The sequence below is a fragment of the Pleurodeles waltl genome, chromosome 5 (genome assembly GCF_031143425.1).
Source record: "Pleurodeles waltl isolate 20211129_DDA chromosome 5, aPleWal1.hap1.20221129, whole genome shotgun sequence".
NCBI lineage: Eukaryota > Metazoa > Chordata > Amphibia > Caudata > Salamandridae > Pleurodeles > Pleurodeles waltl.
Window position 1 is genome coordinate 478,471,597 of NC_090444.1, and position 22,625 is coordinate 478,494,221.

The 22,625-nt window shown below is 45.4% G+C and overlaps 1 protein-coding gene across 2 annotated transcripts in view; it reads left to right on the forward strand.

The window, feature by feature from the left end:
- Positions 1 to 22,625, forward strand: part of LRP11 (LDL receptor related protein 11) — a 298,888-nt gene that overhangs the window by 116,413 nt on the left and 159,850 nt on the right. For both annotated transcript variants that reach the window (XM_069234298.1, XM_069234299.1), the window contains exon 3: positions 699 to 840. In XM_069234298.1, the coding sequence (XP_069090399.1) occupies positions 699 to 840 (142 nt within the window). The remainder of the gene's footprint in view (positions 1 to 698; positions 841 to 22,625) is intronic.

Below are 22,625 nucleotides of genomic sequence, written 5' to 3' on the forward strand. Positions count from 1 at the left end.
GTCCATGGGGGATGACAGGCAGGGAGGAGTAGTGGTGGCACTGCTATCAGTGCCCATGCGGGTTTGGCCAGCCATCTCAGGACAGCCAAACTCAGATGTGCACTGAGTTTCTCAACCCGAGCTGCGTTGCCGGGTTGGAGACAGCAGGCACAAGCTCCCAGTCTGTCTAGGAGAACAAAGTGAGGGTGCTCAGGCCAATCCTGGTGCTGCTCACATGCTGCTAGCAGCATTCAGAATGGCCCCAGAGCAGTCTTGGGAGTCTGTGCCTGGTGAAGCCAGAAAAGTGGCGATGCCACATGGGATTTAGATATGTTTCCTTATTTTATTTTTTTTGTTTACCCCCGCCCTTCCACTTTACCCAGCAGCAACTGTCGAAACCTAGATGTATGTCTATGATTGTAGATATACAACTTCCTACAGAATGTTAATTAGGTCTCGGAATGCGTTGCACCCCATGTGGGTATTCTGAACATTTCACCTGTACCCAAAGTTAGGCACCCCTGAAAGACGGTTTGTGATGTTTGATGTGATTAGTTTTAATCAATATGAAATACAGAGTAATTGGTATATATCATTTGTTTTTTTTCCGTGTCACTATAACATGCACCCAAGCAATGAGAATTCACGTTTTTCCAGAAAAAAGTGTAAGACCAGTCTTGGTAAATTTCGATTTTCTTTTTATGTTTCTTTACAATCAGGTGCCTCAGCCAGGAATGCTCCAGGTCTCTCATTTGCAGGAGGGTGTGTACGCCTTCCAGCTAACTGTCACAGACACTGCTGGTCAGCGGAGCTCTGATAATATCACAGTCACTGTTCTACCCATGGAAAGACGTGGAATCGGTGAGTAAGTTAGTGATTTTGAATGGTGAGCAGAAAGCCTGTTCAATAATGACCATAGTTTATTATGGGGTTGGAATTTTACTTTTTGCCTAGTCATTTTCCCTATCAATGTATTTTTTTTTTTTAATTGATTGAACTTTTTACCCTTATACATAAATTTGTACAACCTTTTACAACACATTCAAATATTATAACAGATGTATAAACATAGACGACATTTAGGGGTCACCAGGGGTCATAACTGCGACCCCTGTCTTGACCCTTGCTACCCTGGCATTGACTTCGCAGGGCTCCAAAAATCCACTCACATTGGCAAGATTTATTTGATCAGGTCGAGCTATTTTTAATACTTACTGGTCCCTTCTGGGAGCTGACACTGAACAGGTGTTTTGTTTAGTTGAAAAGTGGAGGGGCAATAAAAGATGCCTTTGAATCGTGTTCTTCTGTCACATTTGCTCTGTGTTCACAGACAGAAGTCAAAAGTCATTTTTTCTTACAGTTAATTTTCCTTCTGACTGCAGTGTTCCAGGACATTGTAAAGTGAACTGTGTGACCTGTTGCTTAGAATGTGAAATAAAAGGATATAGGGTGTCAGGTTTTTCCTAACATACAACATTTGACTAAGTCAACTGTGCAAACATTTCAAAATATATTTTTCAGTAGTTGTGAAAGCCCTTTTTAATATTTCTGTATGATGAAAATCTATTTTAATAGGATGAAAACAAATCTGAATACTTTACATGTTGATGTGCAAAGGATATGTTTTTTGAAACCCAATTTTCACATTTTGTACAGTTTTATCAGTAAAGCTGCAAGTTAGTGGAGAGGTTTTTGGACATTTCTTGGAAAGTTACTGTGTGTAGATGACAATATATTACCACGTCGTGGTTTAGTAATATATTTATTAAATTTGAGTGTTTAAACAAACTGAGAAACACTCCTGCCCTGATGTCAATGTTGTTAGTAAACTAAAAGAAGTCCTAGGTTATGTGGGCTAGTCCTCATGGGTATTTGGGCTAGATTCTTGTGATGCATGCAGCAAACTTTAGTCTACTAAATCAAACAAAAGAGTTTTTTTGTACTGCAGAAATGCTGAGCTCCCGTATTTTGAAAGTGCAATCATATGTGAGAATTAAGAAAAATGCAACTCTGTAAACTATTTGCCTAGGATTGCGCAATTTGAGTCCCGTTTACGGGTCAAGTACATTACAGTTAGGTTGAGTAGATTATTTAAATTACTTGACCTGCAGGTCTAGTAAAGTTTTTATGATTTTTCAAGCCCTGCTTTGTGATCGCTAGCCTCAGAGGTGGCAAAATCTGTGCCAGGAGCACATAGACAGCTCCTGCTGTCAGACGTCCGTTGGCGCTCTACTTTACTTGTTTTTTGTCTGTTTTTTTTATTAAACTAATAGTAAATAATGTGACAATTTTCACTATTAGTGTAATAAAGAATGAAGTCCATTTATTTATCATTCCCATGTGATCAAGGATAACATTGAGAGTAATTAAGAGAATACGTCAAATACAACAGAACTGTTTTTTTAATCTATGGCGATCAGTGAGAAACATATTTCAGGAGATTGGCCTTAACTAGGCATGGTAAGGCAAGGACATCTGCTCCGTACAGGAGTACGGATGAGACACAGTATTAGAGTAGTCAACGTTTTTGTCTATGATTCTCTTAAGCAATGTAAATGAGCTTTTTTGTTTTTTTAGGTCGAGCGTAAGCGTTCGGCCTTGCGTATACCTTTAGTATACTTCTTATGGCTTACAGCTATTTCATTTGTTGGTTGCAGTGTCTTTTAATAATTCTTGCTCACTAGTGGTCAGTTCTACCTTTTTCTCCCTCCTTTTTCTGTTTTAGAGCAATGGCCAACTTCTGTAGTATTCCACTTTGGTTTCTTTATCTGTTGCCGTGACAGATTATTTTTGTTATTTCTTTGTTGCACCCCTTTCATATAACCAGCATGAAAGTACATACGAGAGAAAAATTGCATATGTTTCATTCAAATTGCAAATCATCTCTGTTACTACAGGTTGACCACCGCTTCAAAGGCTTCACGGTGTTCACAAATTTGAGTGACGGAGTTCTCTCATCATGGCGGTAGTTGAGTGCCATGGAAATCGCAGATACCCCATCTGCCAAAGTATAAATCAGGCCTAGAGTATATGTGTAGGAGTGGGAGATAGACGGTGTAATACTCCAAATATTATATTAACCCCTTCGTTGCCAGGCCTTTTCCCCCTCAATTGCCAAGCCTTTTTTTTTGCTTTTTTTTTTTTAAATGGGGAAGAAGTGCTGCAGAAGGAAGCTTATGTTTTTTTTCTCCTGAAAATGGCATCAACAAAGGGTTTACGGTGCTAAAATCACCATCTTCCCGGCTTTCAGGAACAGGCAGACTTGAATGAGAATACCACATTTTTCAACACAATTTTGGCATTTTACTGGGACATACCCCATTTTTACTATTTTTTGTGCTTTCAGCCTCACTACAGTTAGAGACAGAAATGGGCATGAAACCAATGCTGGATCCCGGACAGCTAGACATTTCTGAAAAGTAGACAACATTTTGAATTCAGCAAGGGGTCCTACAAAGCTTTCCTACAGAAAATAACAGCTGAAATAAAAAAAATATTGACATTGAGGTGGAAAAAAAACAGCCATTTCTCTCCACGTTTTACTCTAACTTTTTCCTGCGATGTCAGATTTTCAAAAACAATATACTGTTACGTCTGCTGGTCTCTTCTGGTTGTGGAGATATAGGGCTTGTAGGTTCATCAAGAACCCTAGGTGCTCAGAGCCAATAAATTATCGGCACCTTGCAGTGGGTTTTCATTATATACTTATACTGGGTATACAGCAATTTATTTGGTGAAATATAAAGATTCAAAAATAGGTATCAAGGAAACTTTTGTATTTCCAAAAAGGGCACACGATAAGGTGTTGAAGCAGTGGTTATTTGCACATCTCTGAATCCCGGGGTCCCCATTCTAGCTTGTGTATTACAGGGCATTTCTAAAATAGTCATCTTTTTTACACACTGTCTTACATTTGGAAGGAAAAAATGTAGAGAAAGACAAGGGACAAAACACTTTTTCTTCTATTCTGAGTTCCCCCAAGTCTCCCGATAAAAATGGTACCACACTTGTATGGGGAGGCCTAATGCCTGCGGCATGAAATGCAACATGGACACATCACATTTTTACATTGAAATCTGTTGTTGTTTGCAAAGTACCTAGCTGTGGATTTTGGCCTCTAGCTCATTCGGCACCTAGGAAAACCTACCAAACCTGTGCATTTTTAAAAAGTAGACACACCGGGGAATCCAGGTTGGGGGTGACTTGTGGGGCTCTCACCAGGTTCTGTTACCCAGAATCCTTTGCACACCTCAATTTGGCAAAAAAAACACTTTTCCCTCACATTTCGGTGATAAAAAGTTCAGGACTCTAAGAGGAGCCACAAATTTACTTCCGCCCAACATTCCCCTAAGTCTCCTGATAAAAATGGTACCTCACTTGTGTGGGTAGGCCTAGTGCCTGCAACAGGAAATGCCCCAAAACACAATGTGGACCCATCACATTTTCCCATAGAAAACTGACCTTTTTTTGCAATGTGCCAAGCTGTGGATTTTGGCCTCTAGCTCAGCCGGCACCTAGGGAAACTTATTAAACCTGGACATTTCTAAAAACTAGACACCTAGGGGAATTCAGAATGGGGTGACTTGTGGGGCCTTCACTAGGTTCTGTTACCCAGAATCCTTTGCAAACCACAAAAGTCAGCAAAAACACTTTTTCCTCACATTTCAGTGATGGAAAGTTCTGGAATCTGAGGGGAGCCACAAACTCCCTTCTACCCAGTGATCCCCGAGGTCTCCCGATAAAAATGGTACCTCACTTGTGTGGGTATGCCTAGTGTCTGCGACAGGAAATGCCCCAAAACACAACATGGACACATCACATTTTCCCAAAGAAAATTTACCTGTTTTTGCAAAGTGCCTAGCTGTGGATTTTGGCCTCTAGATCAACCAGCACCTAAGAAAACCTAGCAAACCTGGCCATTTCTGAAAACTAAACACCTCGGGGAATTCAGATAGTGAACCTATGTCATTAGATAGTGCGGGTCAGGGGTGGAAGGGGAAGCAATTCCCCTTCCATCTCTGCCCTGGAGGGGGAGAACCTCGGGGGAGCGCTTCCCCTGAGGGCCAATACAGGGACGCAATGGTTACGTCCGTGTTGCCTCAGCGCTGCGCCACTGGACGTAGCCATCATGCCCTTGGTGGGGAAGGGGTTCATATAATTCCCTAGCAGGATAGAGGTCCTTGACAGATCTTTTATCTTCGTTACCTGAACAAAGTCCTTAGGAAGCAGAGCTTCAGAATCCTCATCCTCTAACAAATTCTTGAGGGACTCAAGAATCCGGATTGGGTGGTAACTTTGGATCGCCAGGATGCTAGTTTTCAAATAACAATTCTGACATGCAACTCAAAATTTGTAAGAATTATAATAGGAGACTACCCTTTGAATGTGTTGCCCTCTCCTTCATTCTGTCATTAACTCCATGATTGTCCATCAGGTTAACTGGCTGTTGGCATTGTCCACAGCTACCAACAAGGTGTTTGTGTCTAGGCTTACATTCTTGCCTGGCTGATAAAACCTGATAATTAGAGGAGGTTTGAGGCCACCTTTGTGTTACAGTTGTCCTTTTGCAAAAGCAGAGTTACTCTTGTAATTGTGACGAATCAACACTTATAACATCTCACATAATGAAATTCGAAATTCATCCAGTGGTATTAGACAATACAGTATCTGACTTCCTCGTAGCCTTCAATAGGCAGTTAGTCCCAAAATCATTTTAGAAATTCTGATGGATACTTCAAACATTTACAGTATTGCCCAGGCACCAGGCTGGACCTGCAAACTTTTCTCAGCAAAGCCCTTGCTGCCGCTGTATGGCACTGGATGGCTCCACATAGGTTTGTTCTGCCCTGGAAGTGACAGAGCAGAGCTGCCTATAAATGTCACCCCTGCACGCCTTCAGTTTCTTGCTTGACTGATTCTGTGCTGAAAAGAGTTACTGTTAGACCTGGCATCTTTTGGCATGTTTCCCCTGTCTTTTTGCCTTCTGACCTCCTGTTTTTATGGTATGCTGGACTCTGTTTTTGCTTGTTTATTGTCTCTGCACACTTTACCACTACTGATCAGTGCTAACGTGCAAGTTCTCCCTGTGTAAATTGTATGGGTGATTGGGTTATCCATTATTGACTTATTTGATTTACTAGTAAGTCCCTAGTAAAGTGCACTGTGTGCCCAGGGCCTCTAAATCAAATGCTACTAGTGGGCCTGCAGCACCGATTGTGCCTCTTGCATGAATAGCCCTGTAAACATGTCTCAGATCTGCCACTGCAGTGTCTGTGTGTGCAGTCTGGTACTGCCAATTCAAATTGGAAAGTGTACCTACTTGCCAGGCCCAACTTTCCCTTTTACTACATGTAGGCACCCCTAAGATAGGCCCTAGGTAACCCCATGGACAGGATGCAGTGTATTTAAAAGGTAGGACATGTACTGGTGTGTTTGACATGTCCCGATAGTGAAAGACTGACAAATTTGTGTTTCACTATAGCAAGGCATATCTCTCCCATAGGTTAACATGGGGATTGCATTTAAATTTCTCTTGAGTGTAATTTCCCACTGGGAGCAGATAGTGATCTGGAGTTTGGGGTCTCTGAACTCACAGTTTAAAAATACATCTTTCTGTAGAGTTGGTTTTTAGATTGTCTATTTAAAAATGCCACTTTTAGAAAGTCGGCATTTTCTTGCTTAACCATTCTGTGCCTCTTCCTGCCTGCGGAATCCATGTCTGGGTCAGACTGACAGTTGGGCTATTTGTGAATTCCCTCTAGACAGTGACACAAAGGGAGCTGATGAGTGTCCTGCACATCCTGATGAGTCTCCCTGGCTGGAGACGGAAGTGAGGAGCTGACATCTACACCTGAAAGGGCTGTGCCTGTTCTCACACAATGCAGTCTCAGATACCCCTGGAGTGTGTCCGGGGCCAGGCCTGGGCAAGGCAGAATCTTGTGAACAATAGAGACTTTCTGTTAAAGTTTGCCTACTTCAAAGGCAGAAATGAGTATAAGTAGTTAGAGGAACCTCTGCCAAGAAGAGGAGCTGGAGGAGGAGTTCTGCCCCCCTGCTGTGTGCGCTTTGCTGGGTTGACCTGCAGTTGCTGCTTTGACCTTAAAGAGGGCAAAGGCTGGACTTGGCTGTCTATCCTCTTTGTGAAGTTTCTCCAAGGGCTTGGAGTAGAGCAGGGATATCAAAGTCTTCAGCTTCATCTGCCTACATCACTGTAAACAGTGTTTTGTGCTGCAACAGAAGAAAAACCACTGCATTGCCGTCAACAACGCAGCTGACTGCAGTGACCTGACTACGATGCACGGAGCTGTGCCCCGCATCACAACCCTGGTCTCACCGCCGCCACCACCTGACACCATCACCCAGCCAGAGCTTGCACCGTGACCCGTGTGCCCTGGCGCCGGCACCATGGCCTGAGGACACTGCTTGTGAGGTACACGACCACTGTCCAGTCCGGCATGGCAGCCCTGGTCCACTGACGCCAGCGCCATCAACTCCAGCATTGTCAACAGACATCCTAGTCTGCTCTGCTATCTGTGGGCGCTGCACGGAGCCAGTCCGCGCCACCGCTTTGGGCCTGCTGATGACAGTGCTTCAGCAACCACGAGGCTGTAGCCTCCACCATGACCTGGAGATACCACACATCGCACCATCCCGCTTCACACCACAGTCCTGGTCTCATCGATGCTGCAGGATGCTGTCAGAGAGCCACTGCCTGCTCCGTGATCTATGGGCACCGCACGTTGCATCGTCCCACTTGACACCACAGCCCCAATGCCATAAATGCCAGTGCTCCTGACTTCGTCATCAGCCTGGAGTTCGATCTGCAACCCGTGTGACTTTAAGGGCCCGACGACCCCCGCACCGACCGCTGGAAGCGATACCTGTAACGCCGCTCTCCGGATCTCTGCGCTAGGCTCACGACGCCCTACATTTCCAAGGTACTGTTTCCTGGTCTTCCTGACACCGTAGCTGGCCCGCGACGCTGCAGCCGTCCTGAACTGTTGGATTTGTTGTTCACGACACCGTGATAGCCCCAGACGGAGCCATCGATTTCAAGGAACTGTAATTCTTGCAAAATTCATATCTTTATTAAAGCACGTTGGATTTTCCTTGTTTCGGTCTTGTTTTACACTGATAAATATTGGCTATTTTTTCTAAAACTGCTGTGGTGTCTTTTTGTAGTGTTTGCACTGTATTACTGTGTGTTATGTGCAAATCCTTTACACATTGCTTCTGAGATAAGCCTGACAGCTCATGAGAAGCTAACAAGGTGGTGAGCAGGGGTTATCTGAGCTGGTTATCTCCCTTACCCTGACTAGAGTGAGGGTCCCTACTCAGACTGGGTATAACCTGACTGCCAACTAGAGACCCCATTTCTAACAGCTACCTAGATGGAAGTCTGTTAAGGTTCAATGATAAGCAATTTAAGAAGTCATTGTATCTGTTAAAAAATACATTGCCCAAGATAATTTAAACATATTTAGCATTTTTCTATCACAGAAAAAAGGGAAAACCCACTTTTGTCTGCACTTGCACTTTATTGATTGGGAAGCACATTGTAACAATTCAGCTTACAGGGTTGAATCATAAAAGTACATAAAAGCATTTGTCCAGTGGTCAAGGTGGCTCAGCGAGTTGAGGGTGTGTGGGGGAAAAATAATTAATTATTAAACAATACTTTATTCTTATTGAATGTTGTAGATTCCAAAACGTTAGTAATTTTAAATCTTTCTTTATAATGAGCAGATGTTGATGCTGCCCACTAAGCAATCCTTCATTTGGGTTTATATTGTTCTAGAAAATATTTTACCTTCCAAGTCTGCAAAACTTATGAGGGTTTGCTAGTCAGAATGATCCAATATCCTCTCATTGTAAAAACTGTACGATGTTGCCTGTTGACGAGATAGCTCACTGCAGAATTGGTGTGGGGTGGGATGTAAAAGCTTAGACAGTTAGGAGAAACTGTCTATCGCGTTCTTAATCAGTGTTTTGCTCTTAAAAACCCTTCTGTGGTTCGGACACTTCAGGGCTAGCCATGACACTGTCATAATTGCATGCATTGGTTTGGTATAACAAGAATTATCATATAGTTGGTGCAATTTAATCTTTCTCCCGGTAAATTGGTATGAAATTGCTTCATATGTTACTTAAAATAATTATTGAACCTCTGTTCTTCCCGGTCAGTGTTGCTACTGCGGTGAAGTAGGACTGGACAGATGCATAAAATGTGCTCTGGGGGCGTGGCCAAGATGGCGGCGTGAGCGGACCCGTTCGTCTGCGCTCCGCCGCCCGGGTCCCAGTAAAAGCTTGGTGGCCCCGTCTCTTAGAGCCCCAGGCCCTCCTGGCTAGCTGAAGGGGACCGAGAGAATGCGGGCGCCCCGAGGGAGAGTCGGGACGCCCTCTGAGGAGAGCGGCGGCGGTGTTGGGCCTTCCGGCCGCCCGGCACTCTGAAGCAACGCGGAGGTTGCCCGGACCCGCATTGGAGCAGTGGAGAGTGCTGAACCTCGCGCCGGAGGTCGCAGGGCAGGGGTGCAGCGGGTCTCTGTGGCGGCCATTTCCTTGCTGGGCCGTTGCGGGGTGGAGGTCCCGGGCGCGATACAGCGCACCATTATACATTTGCGCTCCCGCTCCAGGTTGGTGGAGCTTGGACTGGCGCTAGGAGATCGGGCCCCCCATCGGCGGTGCGGTCGGCCCGCGGTGGCCCAGCCCGAGTTCGGGGGGAGCTTGGGGCCTGCAACTGGCCTATGAACTTTTGGCAGCGGTGGATGCAGAAGCTGGTGGCCAGAGTCTGAAGGGCATAAAGTGAAGGAACTGGCAACTCGACCCACAGCGGGCAGTATGAAGAGGCTCTAGACGTGACGGGCATGGGCCTCAGAGAGGCACTTGGGGCTATGACGTCCTCCAAGCCAAAACGAGATCAGTGGATGAGAGAAATGTTGACCAGATCCCACCCGGTACAAGGCAAATCGGCTGAGGGGTCGGCGGCGGCGCGGTCTCTTGAGGTATTGGGGAGATGGAGGAGGACTGGGAGGCCCCGGTCACAAAGGGTTTCCTTACCTCATTGTTTGACTCTTTGCGGAGTGACCTGTAGGAACTTCGTAGAGACATTTGCCAAGAGGTGAAAGAGCTACGAGTGGAGGTCACCTCTCTGGGCGAGCGGGTGGCCCAGGTTGAGGATGGCAAGATCTCTCGTGGTGAGGAGTTAGCGGGCATGCAACAAGAGGTCATACGCCTGCGTGACCAGCAGGAACTCCTCCAGTCTGCAGTTGAAGACTTGGAAAATAGGTCGCGACGGCATAACATTCGCATCAGGGGTGTGCCACTCGGAGCAGAGAAGGAGGACATTAGTGAATTTGTGGTGGCGCTGTTTGACTCTGTGCTTGGCCTGGAGAGTGCCCGGGAGATTACACTAGACAGGGTCCATTGTGCGGGCCGCAGCGGCGGACCCGGAGAGCGTCCGCCCGATATCCTGGCATGTGTTCATAATTATGGGCTTAAAGAAAGCATCTTGCAGAGGGCCCATAATCTCGCACAGATTCAGTTTCGAGGGCACAAGCTCCAATTATTTCAAGACCTCTCGCTACGGACTCTGCAGAGGTGCCGCGAATTTAAGCCCATCACGGAGCACCTGCGGGCGCACTCGGTGTCTTACACTTGGGGGCACCCTTTCTGCCTTATCTTTCGTTGGGAAGAACAGCTCCGCCAGGTGAAATCCGTGCCGGAAGCGAGAAAGATTGTTAGTTTGGAGGGAGACAATCAAGAGGAGGGCACATCTGTGGACACGGCTGATGGGGACCGACCGCAATGGCGGCGTAAGGAGAGGAGGAGGAAACAGCAGCGACCTACAACATCGGAGCAGGCGTTGGAGCGGCAATCTGTACTGAGTAGCGTGGCCGCTGGAACACATGCTTAGTCGCTGGAGGGCTGGGATGGTGGCTCGGATGTGGGCGCAACAATTCAGGTCATGTGACCATTACGGCGGGACCTGGGCGGTGGAGTCGTTGGACGCTATACGACAAACTTGAGTGGTTGTGCTGCCCCTGTTGAGACTTTGCCTCTTAGGAGATGAGTGATAGAGGACTTTATGGTTATGAGCACCTGTTGTGCGTTATGGTTGTATGTTGGTGTGCTTCCCCTGGAACTTGTATACAAGTTGTCTTGGCTGACTGGCCCCGTGGTTCGGAGCGGCCTTGGGGCTGGTCTGGGCGTGGGCTCCCCCGGCAGATCCTCCTCATGAGTGACTTTGATACTGGGTCATATGTCTCTTAAGTGTCTAAGCTTGAATGTCCGTGGTCTTAACAGTCCGGCTAAGAGATTAGCGATCCTGTCGGCGCTTGAGCGCTCTGGTAGTCACATTTGCCTCTTACAGGAGACGCATTTACTGGCTAGGGACACATATCGTATGCGCTCAAGGTGGTTTCCTAGACAGTTCTGGTCCTCGTCCTCCACGAAACATGCTGGGGTGGCGATATTGCTCTTGAAGACCTTCTCTGGGGAAGTGATAGCAAAGATACATGAGGTGCAGGGCAGATTCCTGGCCCTTAGACTACGGGTGGGGGCTTTCTGCTTTACCATTGCTTCTTTGTACGCCCCCAATGCGCAGCAAGAATCCTTCCTGAAACAGGCGATTGCTCCGGCACTTGCGACACCCGATAGTGCTGTTTTAGTGGGAGGTGATTTTAAATAGGTAATGGACAATGAGTTGGACCGATCTGGGCACCGCTTTGGACAGACGGGTGCGTTGACAACGGCAGGGCGACAGTGGTTGGCCGAGTGTGGACTGGAGGATGTTTGGAGGAGAACACATCCTTCGCTTAGGGACTACTCCTTTTATTCGGTGGCTACCTAGACGTACGCACGGATTGACTTCTTTCTGGCCTATCACGGTGGAGGTTGGTGTGGATGTGGGTCGGGTGGGCAATTCGAGCTGGCGTTTTAGGGACGCGATCTTGCAGAATAAAGAAACAGAGGAGTCGCTACGGCGCGTGATTTAGGATTATCTTAGCCACAATGATGATGGGACAACCCTTTTAGAGACTCTGTGGGAGGCTCTGAAGGCAGTTGTGCGGGGGGAGGTAATGTTGCTATCAGCGAGAGATAATAGGGCAAGGAGGGAGCAGAGGGCGGCTCTAGAACAAAAGGTGGCAGCACTGGAGTGATCCCATAAGTCCACGGGTGTACCGAGAATTTGGCGGGAACTGGAGAAAATGAGGCAGCAGTTGAGGTGGCTGGACTGGGACAGGGCGGAGTATGCGATAGCGCGGCTTAAGCATAAATATTACATTGGGAGTAATAAGTGTGGCAGGCTCTTGGCGCATCGGTTGAGAGCACAGCGCGCGGCAGCAGCGATAAAAATGGTTTGCTCACCTTCGGGGAGGGAGGCCCACACAGATGATCATATTGCAGAAGCGTTCGCCGAATATTATCAAGTGTTATATACGGCTGATGCTCAGAGCGATGCGAATCCAGCCGCATTCCTCTCAGGGATAGCAATTACTCTGCTTGGCGAGCGGGAAGCGTCTTCCTTGGATCAGCCTATCAGAGTAGAGGAGGTTATCTCGGCAATATCAAGGCTAAAGGTGGGGAAGTCTCCCGGCCCTGATGGCTTTACGGCGCTTTTTTATAAGACTTTCTGCCTGGAGCTTGCACCATTTCTGGTGCGTCTTTTTAACTCTTTTCAGGAGTCAGGGGCTCTTGTGCCCAGTATGTCCGAAGCTATCATTGCGGTGATACACAAGCAAGGGAACGACCCTGAGGAGTGTGCTTCGTACAGACCAATCTCGCTTTTGAACATGGATGCTAAGCTTTTTACTGGAATACTGGCCCACCGCCTTAATCCCTATATGCCGGGTCTTATAGATCCGGACCAGGCGGGCTTTATACCCCACCGTCAGTGTAGTGATAATACGAAGCGACTGCTACATTTAGATAAAACTAGCAGATCTCGTAGGGAGGCGCTGCTCCTCTCTATTGACGCGGAGAAGGCGTTTGATAGGGTCCACTGGCCTTACTTATTCCGGGTGCTGGATTGTTATGGATTGGGTCCGGGCTTTAGGAGGTGGGTTCAGTGCATTTATCGCTCGCCTAGGGCTGCGGTCCGGGTTAATGGTACAGTCTCTTTGCCGTTCTCGATTGGACGGGGGACTCGAAAGGGGTGCCCTCTCTCCCCCCTTTTGTTTGCGCTCTTTATGCAGCCCTTTGTGCAGCGTCTACGAGACAGCCCCTTGGTCTCTGGGGTTAAGTTTGGAGGGGATCATCACCTTATCACTCTGTATGCAGATGATGTGATTCTTACCCTGGCTGAACCCGCGACCTCCCTGCCTGAGCTAATGGCGATAATGGAGGAGTTTAGCCAGATCTCGGGGTTCCGGGTAAATATGCAGAAATCCCAGGTCCTTAGTTTGTCTGTGAACCCAGAACGCGAGCAGGAGTTGAAGACTCGATTTCCGTTTCTTTGGTCGTCATCACGACTCCCTTACTTGGGTATTGATTTGGCGTCTTCAGTTGTGAAGACGGTGAGCTTGAATTATGCGACATTAGTCCGGGAGGTGCAGCGAGATTTGGAGAGCTAGGCGAAACTTTCCTAGCTGGGCAGGGTATCGGCGGTGAAGATGACCACATTGCTGCGCATATTATACGTCTTCCAGGTGCTCCCTCTGGCTCCCCCGTCTCGTGCGATAGCAACTCTTCAGTCGGCAATCCTCAAGTTCATCTGGGATGGGCATCCGGCACGGCTCCCTAGAAGACTTTTATACCGTTCTAGAGCGGAAGGGGGGTTGGCGGTCCCCTGCCTTCTACGATATTATCAGGCAGCACAGTTGCGCTTTCTCTTAGAGTGGAGCCGTCCACTTACTGAGCAACACTGGTGTTTCATGGATCAGGCGGTAGTGGGGTCCATGGCTTCGACGCCGACATAGGGCCCGGGGCCTATATTCCTCCCCGATTACGGGGGCGACGTTACGTGTCTGGGATGCAGTGGCATGTCGAGCGGGGGCTTACGTCGTTCCCGTCCCCTATGACCCCGAAAGGGGCGAACCCTGATTTTGAGCCTGGGCTGCGTCTGGAGGGCTTGCACTTATGGTATGATGGCGGCTGTAAAAGGGTGGGGAGTCTGTTTGATGAACAGGGAGTAGTTTCTTTTGATCAGATGAGGGAGACATATGGCCTGACAGAGGCAGATAGGTTGATGTATTGCCAGGTGAGGCATTGGGCTCTCCTGCCGGCGAACAGAGCAATGATGGATAGGCCGCTCACGCTGTTCGAAAAATGGCTGTTGGCAAAGAAGGATGAAAGGCGAGTCCTTTCAGAACTGTATAGACTCTTGCAAGGAGGGGAACGCCTGGCTAAGTCTAAAGGGCAACTGAGATGGGAGAGGGAGCTGGAGAGTGAGTTCTCTGACGAGGAATGGGACAATATATACTATAGAGCACATCATACAGCTTTCAATGCAGCGGGGACGGAGACGGCGTATAAAGTGGCTTCCTATTGGTATTACACCCCAGCCAGGATACATTCATGGGACCCCACCAAGCCCAGCCTTTGCTGGAGGGGGTGTGGTAATACAGGTACGCTGGTACATCTGCTCTGGCATTGCCCCAAACTTCAGAGATATTTTACGAGCATCTTAGACGATATTGACAAAGTGTTTCAGACCGAGCTCCCTAGGTTTCCATCGTATATACTCTTGGGCCTACCCAACCCCCTCACCTTCCCTCTACGATCCCTAAAAGGGCGACAGATGGCGCTGGCACTCAACGCGGCTGTGCAGTCGATACTAGCCTTATGGGGGACGGACAGGGTACTGACGTATGTGACCTGGCTTCAGAAGCTGTGGTTTATTCTTGCAATGGAGAAGCTTACTCTGGTTTCTCAGCAGAGAGTGGGTGACATAGATACGTTATGGAAGCCGTTTCTTAAGATCCTATCAACAGAGTTCACGGAGCTGACATGGCCGGCTTATTTGAGGGTTCTGGGGCTGACAGGTGCTTCTTAGAAGATGTTTGGCCTGTTGGCTGGGGGTGACCAGGCATGATGTTATCGCGTAAAGACTGGGAGAATGTTGGGGGAGAGGAGCGACATAGCGGACGGGGAGGCACAGTTTTTGTGTTGTTAATTTTTGTATGTTTTTTTGTATGTTTTGTTTGCTTGTGTACGAAGCTCTGAGGTCATTAGATCATTGTCTTTACCCACCTTGTTCTTCTAATTGTTTGGAAGTGGACGAAAAGGGAGATTTCTCTTGGCGATAAGACAGTGATTATGTGCATGCTCTCTTAGATGTCAGATTGAGATGCTGTAACTAGGTGGTCGAATTGCTGGCGACTCAAACAATGTGCTTCGTACTTTATATGTTAAAACCAATAAACAGATATGATCCATAAAATGTGCTCTGTAATTTCACTTGCTTGGCTTCACACACACCATGTTTAGTCCTAGTGTGGTTGGTGTCCCACAGACCCAAAGTTGTCCAACAGGTGAATAGAATAGGCAAAATCATAAGTAGCTATATTTTACATTGTTATTCAGTGAAGATAAATTTGGACCTACAAAATGTTTAGTAAATATTTGGTTTGACTATTTATTTGCCTTTCTTGCTCCGCAAACCATTTTTTGGGTGATCGTTTTCCTGGTGTTTTCTGGTAGCCACTTGAAGATTTTCTTTACCATCCATATTGTGTTGAAGCAGGATGAGGCCACTGCGTTGACTTGGGTGCCCATGTCCAGTTTGTTGTCTATGATGATTCTGAGATTTCTTGCTTGTGAGCAAGTTCACGGGGTGGGTCCAAGATCTCTGAGCCCCCAGATGAAGTCCCATGGCACGGCATGTTTCCCGAACATCGCCACTTTGGTCTTGTCTGAGTTTAGTTTGAGACAGTTGGATTTCACCCAGGGTGCCACTTCGATCATGCATGTTTTGAACTTGTTCCTAGTATGGGTTTTTTGTCCAGGCGGGGCAATCAGTTACGTGACGTTGGCATATGTGAGGGTGCTTATGTTGTGAGTCCGCATGATGTTGGCCAGTGGAGTCATGTAGCTGTTGAACAGTCTGGCTGAGTGAGTAGCCCTACGGAACTCTGCAGATGTTCTTGTGCTTCAGAGGAGTTGGGGGGTGTTAGAAAGTAAACTTACAAGGGGACACGTATAGGTCGATGAACCTTTTTTATTCGCATGGAGTATCCTAGCTAGGCTAATGGCAGTCACACCAATGATTAATACGCAATTCAGTAACATTAGTCATCATCAACAATGAATCAGAATATAACACCCCATATCCGGTCATGTATAACCACAACTCACCATATGTTTTAGTAGTTTTATTCCCTTTTCGTTACAATACTAATTCATGAAAATTTATTCAAATTTATTCAAGTCAACAAATCCATATTAATTCATTAGAAGGCGCCAAAAACATAGCCTAATCAAAATTTGCATCAGAGTACATTCTAAAGCAGTAGCATAAGTCAATAATCGAATCAGGAATGAATACGTCAACATAAGTAGCAGAGTTCAGCAAATCCGTTTGTCAGTCATTTGTCTCTGTGCTTGTCAATGCCATAAGGTAAGAACCTCACCTAACCCAGATTAGCATCAGCATGTGGTACTTCATGCAAAAACAGTTTTGAACATGAATTTGGAAAACATCTAGCTAAAGAAAGAAAAGCTATTTAAACAGCGCAGTTGGTACCTAGAAAGAAAGGCACAAAAGTTAATTCAGTCACATTGTCATATCTACCTATCCTCGGTATGGATCAGCAACAAAGTCTTCGTCCTCAGGTCATCAATCGATCAGCATCGCATTAGGCTCTCACTAGCATGAGCCCAGTGACAGAATCTCGAATCGCCTTGACGTCTCTCGCAATCTGTCTCATCTAAAGTCTCATCTCTCCCTCATCTTCATCATCATCTGAAGTTTTCCCTCTTTGTCACAGCATTATATCAGTCACCCAGACTATCCCCCAATTCCCAATTGGTCAATTAATCACGTGATTTTACTTTGTCCAATAATTTTTATAATTCAAATCTCTGAATTCTAATATTACACATTTCTCAGATTGTTGATTGGTTCACTTTGCAATGTCCTCATTATCCGGCTCGTCAAGTATCGAAAATGTTGCATCTTCTCCTCCAGTCAGTGTCTCTATTGTTTGACTCCTGGAAAGTATGCTCTGAGTGCTTTACACAGTAGTTGATACATTCTAGTTTCCATCGTCTCCTGTCCTTTGGTTGATGCAAAGGTTTCAGCTAAGCAATTTTTATTAAACAATAAGCAGTTCACATTTAGTCTGATTTGTCAGCATCTTTCATTGAACGTTAATATTCAGCTTCTGCACGAGGTCTGGCAAAACTAGGCCACGACTTTGGCTCAGTTAAGCTCTACAATATAATACAAAACATAAGTTATATCTCTCAATATGACATACTAGTACGTTATTCTAATACATTTTAAATATTTCACGTTAGTTGTTCTTTTAATATAATTTGTGAATCTTGGCGACCACTCTCCGAGGTCACAATTTCAGACATATCACAATGTCACCATGCATACTGAGCCATTAGAGAATGATTTCTTATTTAATACACTCTCCTCCATGCAAGCAACATATCAGTCGCTTCCTATACTCCCCGGCATGCTAAAACATTCTGACCAGATATTTAAAGAGCCAGTAAAAGCAAGGATAATTACTCCTAGAGTGGAGAAAAAATATAAGCCACCTCCTTCTGATCCTGTCTATATTACCCAACAACTACCTCCAGACTCAGTAGCTGTAAGCACTGCCAGGAAGAGAGCAAGTTCAGTCGTCAGGTGATGCACCCCCACCAGACAAAGAGAGTAGGAAGTTTGATGCTGCCGGGAAAAGGGTTGCATCTCAGGCAGCCAACCAGTGGAGAATAGCCAACTCTCAGGCATTGTTGGCTAGATATGACAGGGCCCACTGGGACAAGATGAAAGATATAATCCAGCATCTCCCCAAGGAACAGCAAAAAAGGGCACAACAGATAGTAGAGGAAGGGCAAGCCATCACTAACAATCAGATTAGGTAATTCCCAGACTCTGCAGATACAGCAGCCAGAACCTTCAACACTGCTGTAACCATAAGGAGACATGCGTGGCTTAGGTCTTCAGGATTCAAACCTGAAATCCAACAGGCAGTGTTGAATATGCCATTCAACCAAAAACAGCTTTTCGGCCCAGAAGTTGACACTGCTATTGAAAAGATGAGAAAGGATTGAGACACCACAAAAGCCATGGGTGCACTGTATACCACACAATACAGGGGATCCTTTTGTAAACCCCAATTTAGAGGTGGATTTAAAGCCCAAACTGCCGAGGCCTACCTAAGAACACAACACATTCATGTCTTTCCATATCTAGATGATTGGCTAATAAAATCAAACAGTCATACACAGTGTCAAAACCATACGCATTATGTAATACAAACCCTGCACACGCCAGGGTTCTCCATAAACTACCAAAAGTCAGAACTACAACCTGCGCAAATTCAACAGTATTTAGAGGAAACACAAAATACTCAAAAAGCGCTTGCAAGTCCAAATACGCAAAGAATACAAGCTTTTCACAATATATTGGCACAAATACAGACAGGTCAACAGTACACTGTCAAATTGGTCATGAAAGTATTAGGCATGATGGCATCGTGTATTGCAATTGTCCCACATGCAAGAATAAACAACAGTGCAACAGTGCCTTGCACAACAATGGTCGTAAGCACAGGGTGAACTTCAAGATCTAGTGTTGATAGACCGCCAAACTTACATGTCCCTTCAGTTGTGGAATTCCACAAATCTAAACAAAGGGCGGCCATTTCAAGACCCTGTGCCTCAGACCATACTTACAACAGATGCATCAATGATTGGCTGGGGAGCTCACCTCAACAATCACAACACTCAAGGACAATGGGATGCCCAACACAAACAGCTACATATAAATCCCTTGGAGCTGTTAGCTGTCTTCCTAGCACTCAAAGCTTTTCAGTCTCTCCTTATTCACAAAAATGTCTTGATCAAAACAGACAACATGACCACCATGTATTATCTAAATAAACAAGGAGTGACACATTTGTCCCAACTCTCCCTCCTAACTCCAGAAATTTGGAAATGGGCAATACACAACCAAATTCACCTGGTAGCACGGTAAATTCCAGGGACACACAACCAATTAGCAGATGTTCTCAGCAGAATTCATCAACAGACACACGAGTGGGAGATTCACCCTCAAGTACTTCAAAAATACTTTCATCAATGGGGAACACCAGACATAGATCTGTTCGCCACTAGCGAAAACGCAAAATGCCAAAACTTTGCATCCAGATACCCACATCCCCTATCCAAAGGCAATGCTCTATGGATCTATTGGTCAGGGATATTTGCTTATGCTTTTCCCCCATCCCACTCATTCCATTTCTAGTCAACAAACTGCGTCAAAACACGCTCAATCTGATACTCATAGCGCCAACGTGGGTACATCAGCCGTGGTACAAATCACTACTAGACCTGTACGTAGTACCACACTCCAAACTCCCAAACAGACCAGATCTGTTGACACAAAACAAAGGGCAGATCAGGCACCCAAATCCCAACACACTCAATCTAACGATTTGGCTTCTGAGGTCATAGAATTTGGGTATTTACAACTACCAACTGAATGTATGGAAGTATTTAAGCAAGCAAGAAAACCCACTGCCAGACAGTGCTATGCCAACAAATGGAAAAGATTTGTATATTACTGTCAATCTAAACAAATTGCTGCTCTTTCAGCATCAATACAAGATATTGTGTGCTATTTACTTCATTTACAAAAATCAAATTTAGCATTCTCTTCCATAAAAATACATCTCACTGCAATTTCCGCATGTTTGCAAAATATACAACACAGCTCATTATTTAGAGTTCCTGTTATCAAAGCCTTCATGGAAGGTTTAAAACGCATCATTCCACCCAGAACACCTCCAGGTCCTTCGCGGAATGTAAACATAGTGCTTACTCGACTTATGGGCCCACCATTTGAACCTATGCACTCATGTCAAATGCAATTCTTAACATGGAAGGTTGACTTCCTAGTCCCAATTACATCATTGCGAAGAGTTAGTGAAATTCAAGCGTTTACTATTGAAGAACCGTTCATACAAGTACATAAACATAAAGAAGTACTACAAACTAACCCTAAATTTCTTCCTAAAGTAGTATCACCTTTTCATATCAGTCAAACAGTGGAACTACCAGACTTCTTCCCACAGCCAGATTCTGTGGCAGAAAGAGCTCTACATACATTAGACATTAAAAGAGCTCTAATGTACTACATAGATAGAACAAAACCATTCAGAAAAACTAAACCGCTATTTGTAGCTTTTCAAAAACCTCATACTGGTAACCACATTTCAAAACAAGGTTTAGCAAGATGGATTGTAAAATGCATCCAAACATGTTAACTTAAAGCTAAAAGACAACTCTTAGTTGCACCTAAAGCACATTCCACAAGGAAAAGATGTGCTACAATGGCGTTCTTAAGAAATATACCAATGGCTGAAATATGTAAAGCAGCTATTTGGTCAACACCACATACATTTACTAAACATTATTGTGTAGATGTTTTAGAAGCTCAGCAAGCCACAGTAGGTCAAGCTGTACTAAGAACATTATTTCAAACAACTTCAACTCCTACAGGCTAACCACCGCTTTTGTGGGAGGAATATCTGCTTTCTAGTCTATGCATAGCATGTGTATCTGCAGCTACACATGCCATCGAACTAAAAATGTCACTTACCCAGTGTACATCTGTTCATGGCATGTCCCATGACTCAAACACTTCTTCGAAGAAAAACAACTTGTAACACTCCGAGCCCAACACTAGATGGCAGACGTATGCATAGCATGTGAATCTGCAGCGGAACATGCCACGAACAGATGTACACTGGGGTAAGTGACATTTTCCATATCTATCATTGTTCCCTGCTTTCCGGGTTCAAGAAAGGGCAGCATTTGTGTCCAGCACTTAGCGGAGTGCAAAGTGAGAAGTGGCCTATTCATGGTTTTTGAGTCTGAGGGTGTTAGTTGATTCCTATGTCTATTGCATAGACTGTCTATCAAAGTGTTAGGGCTAGCACCTTTCTCTTTCTGCCACTTAGACAGTACAACCGCTGAGCCAGCACTCTTGCACTGCACTGCTTCTACATCCCTTACTGTGCTGGACAATCTGCATACTCCTTTCACACCCGCTTTCCATCACTGGGCCCTTGGTTCTCATAGCACTGGTGAATAAAATCCCCACCTTTTCATGAGATTACATCACATGTAAGTAAATACCCACTGAGAAATCTGAAGTTGACATATTTTGAGTTGGGACAGTGAAGTAGTTCTCTGACTGACCTACACATTGGCGATAGAACATGTTAATAACCAGCATTGACAAGGTCAATACATTTTATTTTAATGTGCTAATATATGCAGATACGGCCACGCCAGGCCTCAAACTGTTTAAAATGTTGCTTGGTCTGTAGGGCGAATAACTTCAATTAGCTTCTCGACCAAAGCATAATGCATTCAACCAATTATCTACACACACGATTTTTATAAGAAATGTATGCATAGGCCTGATAGTTTTTCATAGCTTTGGCATATCGAACAATAAGAGGAATTAAGAAATGAGCTGATCTCCTAGCTGTACTTGGAAGACAGTCTTATAAGTGCCTAGATTCAGAGAGAAGGTCCTACATTGCACCACTGAAATTCCAATTGGCATTTGGCCACTTAGGAGCTACAAGTTTAGTAACGGTGTGCTTATAAAAGTGGATTTATTACGTTTTCATGATCGGTCAATTGGTATCCCTTGAAGGAATCTGAGAGACAGATTTAAATTCTGATGGTGCAATAATCCTCTGAGCTGTGGAATCTGGCTGTTAATTCTGTTTTGAGTAGTACTTCATAACACAATTTTGCGGTTTCCAGGTGCATAAATAACAGATCTTACTTAAGACCCATGGGCTTGCCAGAGATAACAATATATGCAAGTCCTACCTTGATGGCTACATTGAGTGTTTGTCACTGAGCTATTTCAAGGAATCTGTAACAATACTCTGTTCGTGTGTTACAGTAGGCCATATCCCGTTGCTAATCTCCCAATGTAGGTATTGGACCCCAGTCCCATCTCATTGCTAAACGGCGCTTTGCCAAGAGCAAGCCCATAGCAGTCAGCCTCCTTATCTACCTCTCTATCATATCCCAAAAGTGCCAACATTGGTGTGGCTACAAGCCCTATATTCGTTATCTGTTCCAATTCTGTAAATACTTTTGACCAAAATTCACTGGGGCCTAGGCAGTTCAATGCCATGTGTAAGAAATCCGCTTCCTTGGCCCCGCATCTGGGACACTCCGCTGAGTCTCAGAGGCCATACCTCTGTAATCTTATGGGGGTATAATATACTCGATCCAGATATTTAGAGTGAATCAACTTGTGCCTCCCATTCAAGGATATGGTTCTCATCTTGGAGCAGCAGTATTGCCATTGCCATCAGACAACGTGGTACCCATGTCTCTCTGCCATTCTAGTCTAGCCTTTAATAACCTGGGCTTACGTGCCTCTTGTGTGAAGGCATATAATCTAGACACTAAATTTGTCTCTGATGGTTGGATCA